Below are 8,369 nucleotides of genomic sequence, written 5' to 3'. Positions count from 1 at the left end.
CCCACTGCTCACCAAGGGTGATGGGTTAAAAGCATAGGACACACCTCATTGTGTGCACCATGTGCTGTGCTGCAGTGTATCACTATGACAATCACTTCACTTTCATCTTTACTTTACTTTACTTTATTTTACTTTATTTTATTTCATCTACAGTGTAGTATAAGAGAACAAGTTCTGACATTCTGTTTTTGCAGCTCAGGTGGCAAAGTCTATATATTTGGCAGATGTAAAGCATACATGTGTATGTTTTTTGTGTTAGTCCATTCTTATTTTATTTTATTATTATAAAAGCTCAAGGAGCAACATGTCTGTGCTTTTTCTAAAGATTTTAGTTCTGTTTTTAAATAAAGGCTTGGAAATAAATGCTTTCTTTAAAAATAATTTAATCCAATGGTAATCCAATTCATTGATTAATAAAAAACAAATGGACAGATTAATCGAGTATTAAAATAATCATTAGTAGCATCCCTAATCTCAACCACTAGATGACAGTAGTATGTAACCGTGTATAGTAACTGTGAAATTGACAGTGATCAAGCAGAGAGAAGAAATTAGAAGAGCATTAGAAGCTCACATTCAAAAACAATACAATTATTGTTAAATGTTACAACCTCTGTCAATTAAGGAACATTATGGCCACAATTGTTTTTAACGAGTCATGTTTTGTATGTTGAACAGTTTATGCATTTGCGATTGATTAGAAAAAGGCGTAGTGATGTTTTTATGTTATCCAGTTTATGCATAATGCATATAATATATAAGATGAATGGTAAGCTGGCTAATGCTAAGATGGCTAATGTTTGGAAATTTCCCGAATGTCTGGAGATCGCGTTCAGATATCTCGCTCAGTGTGACAGTTTTCGTCATACATGCATCTAAAAAAACGTCTCCTCATTGTTGGTGATGAGCCCCACCACTGCGAACTTGATTTGATGGTGCGCAGTATTGTTGCCGTTTTTGTCTGGTTGAGAAAGATGATTTCCAAATAGAATTCAGTGAAGACAGTCCAAAAATAGTCTTGAGAATTAAAGAAATGCATGAATCACACTGTCAGCTAATTTCTGCAAAACCAACCTTGCCTTGTGTGTTTAGTGTTAAAAAGACCTCCCTGTTAAACTTGTTGCAGTATTTTCATACTTCTGAAAATTTCTCTGTAGGGTGTTGCTCAGTATGAGATGAAATTACTATTGCAATTATGGCTTTACAGAACGCAACAACAAACCCACTGCTGTGAATTTGTCAGAAGGCTCAAATGGGGCCACATGCCAAGTACAAGTGGTGAACATTGGTAAAATAGTAAACATTGTGTTTTCACCAGTGCTCTACTATGATACTACAATCTACTTAAAACATTTGATAGAAGAGCATCACAGACTCTTTAAGCAGCTATTTCCTTCAAAGAGATTGTTGCCAAAACACCATTTCATTATACCCTACCCTCATTACATTCTAAGCATTGGTCCAATACTTCATAGCTGGTGTATGCAATATGAAGGAAAACATAATTTTTTCAAAAACCAATTAAAAAGTTTTAAAAACATTACTGACATTTTAGCTACTAAACATCAGAATCAAGAGCTATTTAACATGAATAGATGGGATCTTGGTCCAGGAAGATTGGTGTCAGTGGATGTGATAGAAGGAGGCAGAAAGGTAGCAAATTTACTACCTGCTTATACTAACTTTACGCATGTCAGATGGGTAAAATACCAGGCGTTTATGTTTCGCCCAGGTCTAGTAATATGTGGGAAGGTTGAGCTTGAAATGCTACAGTTTTATCAGATATCATCGATTATTAAAGATGATATTGTGCTTTTGGTTACTTTTCTAATTCCATTTAAGTTTTTCCTTGCTGTATTTCATTTAACATGTAATTCAGTATTGACTAGAGGATGATGGGTTCCCCTTGCTGAGTCTAGGTTCCTCTCAAGCTTTTCTTCCTATTAGAAGGAGCTTTTTCCTTGCCACTGTTGCCCCTGGCTTGCTCACCTTGGGCCTTGTTCTATTTGTTAAGCACTTTGTGACATGTACATTGTAAAAAGCGTCATCTAAATAAAGATTGATTAATTAATTAAAGTATGAAACATTTTGTTTTTGTTGTCTTCAGATGCGTTTCACATACGTACATTTGACAGGCCTGCTGTGTTGATGTGTATTGTTGTATGCCAAGAGGGGTTTTAACAGCTGTGTATGTGCGCACTCCCTTCATACAGAAATTCATTCAGGCCAACAGTCACTTTAAATTAAAAAATGTTTTCAGATCCAGATAAAACATGAACCAAATAAAGTGCACCAAGGCACAGGTTATTGCTTAATTGCAATGCTAAATGTGCATTCAATAAACCCGATTTTTATGACCAGATCTACACATTTTCAGCCGCTGGGGATGCATGTGATAGTGTATTTCTTCACTATAGTGTCCGAAGTCCTGGTAAATGGGGACGGTTGCATCAGGAAGGGCATCCAATGTAAAACCAAATCAGTTGTAGAGAGCAAGACCAGATGATCTGCTGTTGCAACCTCCAAAGGGAGCAGTCAGAGGAAGAAGACTAACCATTTTCCTAATATTTCAGTGTCAGTATATCATAAGCATTAATGTGGGGGAAAAGACGAGATGAGATCATTTCACCCATATCACTCTTGAAATGATTGTTGCAGGCAAGAGTCTATCCTTATAAACTGATTCTGTGTCTGAGCAGTCATTATGGGCCATATATGCAGTCACATCATGGCTAGCACAGGGCCATCATTCTGCTTTTCGCTGGAGACAGGTATGTGTAAATACCAATCCAGACCAGAAGTGTGTGGACCTTTAACTTGATAAATCAACAGATTAGAATAGAGGAGAGGCTAAAGAGAGTTTGTTATGGTGCATCAGTTTCACCTCAGGCTGAACACAGGCTCCATTGTCTGGCTTTCCCTGGGCTACCAGCCCTCATTGTTCTTAAGGGAACTCAATCTGAACCTGCTACACCTAACACCCAATCTTTACATTCTGCTGCATGGTGTGTGAACTGTGAGCCAAATAAGTTACGGAATAATACGCAGTCTGGTCTGTAGGATGTCATATAAAGTAAGACATCAACCTTAGACCTGCAACCGACATGTAAACAAGCAGATGACGATGACGGGTCAAAATGGAGGAGCAGTTATGGTCATCTTTGTTTAAAAACATCTTTTCTGTTCTACTCTAAAATAGCTCTTCCATGGTAGCTCTTTGAGTTTACAGTCTATAATGTTGCAGCTTTAAAGCTGTATGGAGCTCAGGTTCCATCGTCTAGGCATGTAACACACACTGTAATGACATTTAAAACTGACACTGAACACACTTACCTAAATATACACACATTCTAGATGCCCCTGGTAGCCTTATTTTTGTTTTATGATCACATTAAGATTATTATTAACCATTCTATAACATTAAAAAATAGGACATTTATTAAGTTGACAGAAAAGTGCAGTTGCCCCAAATTCGTACCAAGACACATTAAATAAGATCCATAACACTGTTTTTTTATAAAATGCTTTTTGTATAAGAGCACAAGACAAAAAAAAAACATCCTCCCCCTCAAAGAAATATCAGGCCCTAAATTCACATACTGATTTAATAACCTCAATGACTACTTTTGTTTAAAAATACATGATTGTAGAAAAGAGAACAAATGGTGGACATCACAGCGCACTCATTATATTTTTATGAATTACATAAAATGAAATCTTACAGTCTTGAGGCTTTATTTTAGTTGAACCCTCAGTCCTCATAAATGACATATTATCCAGTTTTGAGGAAAATGTTGACTTGAAAACTTTGCACTTCAAATTCACCTTAGAATGGAACAGATGTTTATATATGTCATTAACATGATTATCTAACCTACTACAGAACACAAAAATGGAGTGTAAGTTATTGTGCAAATAATCCTTAAGTTGCGAACCTTTCTTCCAGAAATAAGTTATTGACTAAGTTAACTAAAATATGAACCTCAATAAATATATGCTACATCTGACTCACCGTTTATTCTCTTTACAAATAAATAAACGTCAAATAAACTTCTCACCACTAAATATGAAGTGTACTGCATTTACTGTGAAGGTAGTTCAGTTCCTAAAGCTGCAACCCCAGTGATAGACCACAATATGATGATATGATGCTCTGGACAAAACACAACAACAAAAAAAAAGGCTCAGAACTTCTGTATTCAGTAGACAGATACCAGCCTGAAATGTATTAGCTAGAAAGGTTTAAACTGAATAAACCAGGATTAACATGATAAGCCACCAAATAACAACTCAGTGACCAAACCCAGTTGGCAGACTTCTGAGGAGAATTGACTGGTTTGTTTAGGCAATTTTCATGAGGTGAACCCCAGTCAGGAGCATCTCGGGCAAAGGAAGCATGCAGGCTTCGAGTCAGGCTTCTTGAATTTTCCAGGCAGAAGTAACTTCAGAGGTTTCACATAATATAAGGATGCTCAGTTCATTTGTGCTCAACACATAGAAACTATAAGAATTAATATTTACACCAGAATCGCTGGGGAAGAGAACTGCTTTCATTTTCACAGTGGAGAACACTTCCTTCCTTCCATTGATAGGGCTTTAGTAGATTGTTTCATTTATGTGATCACTTATGTGATGCACAAAACTAAAAAGCAGGAGCAGGAACGATGGTTGGCATGTAAAGCAACCTGGGCATCAGAACCAAAACCATCTCAGTGGGTGTCTCTCCAGCTTTTACAGAGCAGGTGAACGGTAAAATCGAAACAAAACCGAGAGAATGTACACTACCCTCAATATTCAATTTCTAGTAAACTACAGACAATCCTAGTTTCCTATGAAGAAAACCTCCTGTGAGGTCAATCAAGTTCAACTCTACAGATTTTACTCTTACATGTTTGCCTTCCATGTCAATTTAAAAAAAATGTAAAATATATTGGAGGTCTTCATAAACATGATCTTCTGGAAAAAGAGAAGGTATGGTAAACTGGCATTATCTCCTTAGTAACGTCAGCTGGGCAGTTTCAAGAAAAAGCCTATAGGTACCAACTCTGGCCTTGACATGCTGGCTTAGGAAACTTGTGTCCTTGCAGACACATGCCACACTGGTCCATACTGAACAGCACACCTTTTTTTTAAACAATAAAAAAAATATTCACCTACGTGATTAACTACATTCTCAAGTAATCAAAGGACGCCCCCTTCCCCCCACACACACACTTTGCTAAGGAGGGGGAAAAACATGACTGGAGTACCATAAAATGGTAATGCTACCCATATTCAAAATGCAGGCCCATGGAAAAAATATTACACCCCCACTTTCCCCTTCTGACCAAAGACAGAGAATTTGTCCACAGGAGCTGATCAGTAGCATGTGCCACACGGACATCCCCAACTCAGACAACATACTGGCCAGAGCTGTAGTTTGTTGTGTAGGTCTGCCGACTGTACTGGAAATGGTCACTCAGCACGTTACTCCGCCCGTACTGAAAGTCTGAGCCTTGAGGGAAAGGCACCGAACCATTAGACTGGGCTTTATCCTGTCCCATGTGGTCAAATGACACTATGTCTTCCTTAGAAACTGGCAGCAACTTCTTCTTGGCTTCCTGGTTTGCATCATATTTCGCCTGTGAAAGAGACAACAATGGAATCACAGCGAACATGGCTCATGGTTAAAAGTCAAACTACGTTACACTTTTTATCACATTGCTCACCTTGTTGTACAGAAAGACGCCCAAAATGGCAGTCAGCATTCCAAGCATGTTTGAGGAAGTTACAGGATTCCTCAGCATTAGCAGCGAGATGCTGATAACCATGATCCGTTTGGTGGCGTTGGCCACCGCGTAGCTCAGTGGACTCACTAGGTTCAGTACACTGAAAGCGATCACGTTCTGTGCAAAGTTACAGAAGCCACTGATCACTAGCAGAATGAGGGTCACAGGCCAGGTAGCTGCGCTTGCCTGTGGAAAGCAGAAAAAGGAAAGTGAAGCAGTTATGACAGACAGAGGAAAAAACACCTCATAAAACAGAGCACAGGAATATAGAATGAGTCTGAACAATAGGCATCCAGGTATGAACAGTTTTTCTGCATGGTCCTGTGAATGTTTCTTTTTCCTTATATGGGAGTAATGATTTTGCAGTAGATAAAAATCATTAACCGATCAACATATTCAGTTCCTCTTGCTTAACTGGATATTTGCTGCATCAATAACCAGTCAAATTCAATCATTGTTTTTTTCTCACCATTTCCCCATCCACCAAAAATGAGGATAGATCTATCAGCACCCAAGTTGGCAACATGAACAGAACAGCGTTGAAGCCTAGAATATTGAGAAGTCGGAGATGATGTATTCTTGTGTCACGCAACACCTGTAGAAATACAAAAAGAAGAGAAGCTGTGCACGTCAAGAAAACACGTTAAATATTGTTAATGAGATACAACTACTTTAAATCAACATCCTGATAGATTTTTGTAGAATTACAAAAAGATATTTTCAGATAGAAGGAACTAATAAAAGAGCATTGAAACAAGCTGTTGACAAAAAGCTGTAAAAAGAAACATCATGCAACAAATTTTAGTTTCTTACTTTTTTGGAGAAAATATTTTGTAGAGAAAAGCAGAGAGTGGCAGCCAACGCACTGAGCAGACCCATCATGTCAAAGGACAGCTCAGTAACTGTGGCTAAGAGCACACCACCGATGATCGGTATGAGAGACACATACACCTGCAAAACAAGCAACTGTGTAAAGTGCCATTTGTTGATTAAGGTTAAGATCATTAAAAATATTCTGGCCAGAGAGTTAATGGTCAAAACTGTCCATATGACAACACTCCAGGGATTTGGTGCAAGGATGCCTACCTTGGTGGTTTGTTTCTCCTTCATTATGATTCGTGATAACAGCACAACCCAGATTGGCATTGTGGCTTTTACTGTGAGAGGAAGAGAAAAAATAATGTATATATTCTCTTTGTTCACACATTCCATGCAGATTTGTTATGTCACCCCAGCAACTCCAATTAATTAATCTATAAATGTTACTTGCCTGGTCAGATTTGGCATTTTGACTGGCTAAGACGAATTCCAGGAGCATGAAAAGTGACACTTTGACAGACCTCTTTATCAATATCATTCTGCCTTATTACATAAACTCAGGCTCCTGATTAGAGCATTTTATACCTTTACAAGAACTGCACAGTAAACCTGACAGCATTAAACAGGTTGCCCACTCCTCAGCTATGTGCTAAGCCTGGGGCTAGTTAGCAAGGAATTACATAATGAAACAAGATAGTAGCACTGTACCTTTTTGTTTGAGTGTATGATGTTTAATTATGTTTGTGCATGTGACACATTGATAGGTCAAAATAATCCAGAATAAGAATATTCAGAAATGTTTAGAAAAGAAAGTTCTGGGTGACAGAATCTTTTCCAGTCCGATTGTGAAATGTACTGAATGTACTAATACATCCTACCAGGGGCTCTAAAGGAACTTGACTGCGCTTTTCTAAAAATCATAGGGGTGGCACAAGAGGAGGGAACGTTGATTCTGATACCTCTATGACGACAAGCACAAATCCAAACCTCAGCATTATCACTGCTGTGCTGTGTTTTCTATCATAAGGCCCTTGGTCAAATGTTAAGAGCTTTAAGAAAAGGAGGATACAGAAGACTGATGTAAAAAGTTATCTATCTATTGATATCATGTATCACACAGTTTTGGCCAAGACGTTAACACAGGGGGTTCTATTAGATCAACGCATAAAACGAATATTTAAAAACTGGGAGGGTCACTCTATAGTCAATCGTGATGCACGCGATATATCAACGATCAGTTCTCGGTTAATTTAACTCAATTAAAAGTCGTCGCGTCGGTGTCATGTCCTCTGGTCTAAATCAGGCGGCAGCTGTTTCCAATTGGCCTCGTCAGTGAAGGGCGCCTGGGCAGGTTCAGGTGGACCCGCAGATTCCTCCTGATGCTCACCTGTATGGGCGTAGGACACAGGTACTTTCCAGATACTGAAGTGGGCCGACACGGACGCAAAGTACTTCCCGAAGGCGAGCGGGAGGATGAACCATTTGTAAAATCTTGCCGGGACGTCGGTTTTCGGAACACCCCATGCCCGAAGCAGCGGCGGCAGGAAGATGACGATGGAGATGATGTGGAAAAGCGACACCGTGACCGGGTACGGAAAGCCGTTCAGAATGATTTTGTTCACCACGTTTCCCCCTGAGCTGACCGTGTACCAGCAAAGACACAGCAGCGCGATTCGGATCCCCTCCTTCACGGGCGGACGCTCCACCGCGGCCATCTTCGCACACAGGCGCCGGCAGAGGCTGCTGGGTCAGGAGACGTGGAGCGGCTACGTCTACAGATAC

The 8,369-nt window shown here is 39.3% G+C and overlaps 1 protein-coding gene across 1 annotated transcript; it reads right to left on the bottom strand.

Annotated features, from left to right (window-relative positions):
- Positions 1 to 3,591: 3,591 nt before the first annotated feature.
- Positions 3,592 to 8,369, bottom strand: slc35e1 (solute carrier family 35 member E1). Its single transcript, XM_029001062.1, has 6 exons — positions 7,975 to 8,369; positions 6,855 to 6,925; positions 6,582 to 6,719; positions 6,238 to 6,363; positions 5,709 to 5,954; positions 3,592 to 5,621 (listed from the first exon to the last, which is right to left on the bottom strand). Exons 1-6 carry the CDS (start codon positions 8,300 to 8,302, stop codon positions 5,391 to 5,393), a joined length of 1,140 nt encoding a protein of 379 aa, XP_028856895.1. The 5' UTR covers positions 8,303 to 8,369; the 3' UTR covers positions 3,592 to 5,390.

This window comes from Denticeps clupeoides, chromosome 13, assembly GCF_900700375.1.
Source record: "Denticeps clupeoides chromosome 13, fDenClu1.1, whole genome shotgun sequence".
Lineage (NCBI taxonomy): Eukaryota > Metazoa > Chordata > Actinopteri > Clupeiformes > Denticipitidae > Denticeps > Denticeps clupeoides.
Note: the sequence above shows the minus strand (reverse complement) of the source record. Positions and strands in the feature narration are given on the sequence as shown.

What these genes read in the sequence shown, in the direction of transcription:
- slc35e1 (XM_029001062.1), bottom strand. Translation starts at nt 8,302, where the DNA reads ATGGCCGCGGTGGAGCGTCCGCCCGTGAAGGAGGGGATCCGAATCGCG. An exon ending in AGGAGAAACAAACCACCAAG is followed by an intron (nt 6,720 to 6,854) that starts GTAGGCATCCTT and finishes CTTGTTTTGCAG; the next exon opens with GTGTATGTGTCTCTCATACC. An exon ending in GCGTCTTTCTGTACAACAAG is followed by an intron (nt 5,622 to 5,708) that starts GTGAGCAATGTG and finishes TCTCTTTCACAG; the next exon opens with GCGAAATATGATGCAAACCA.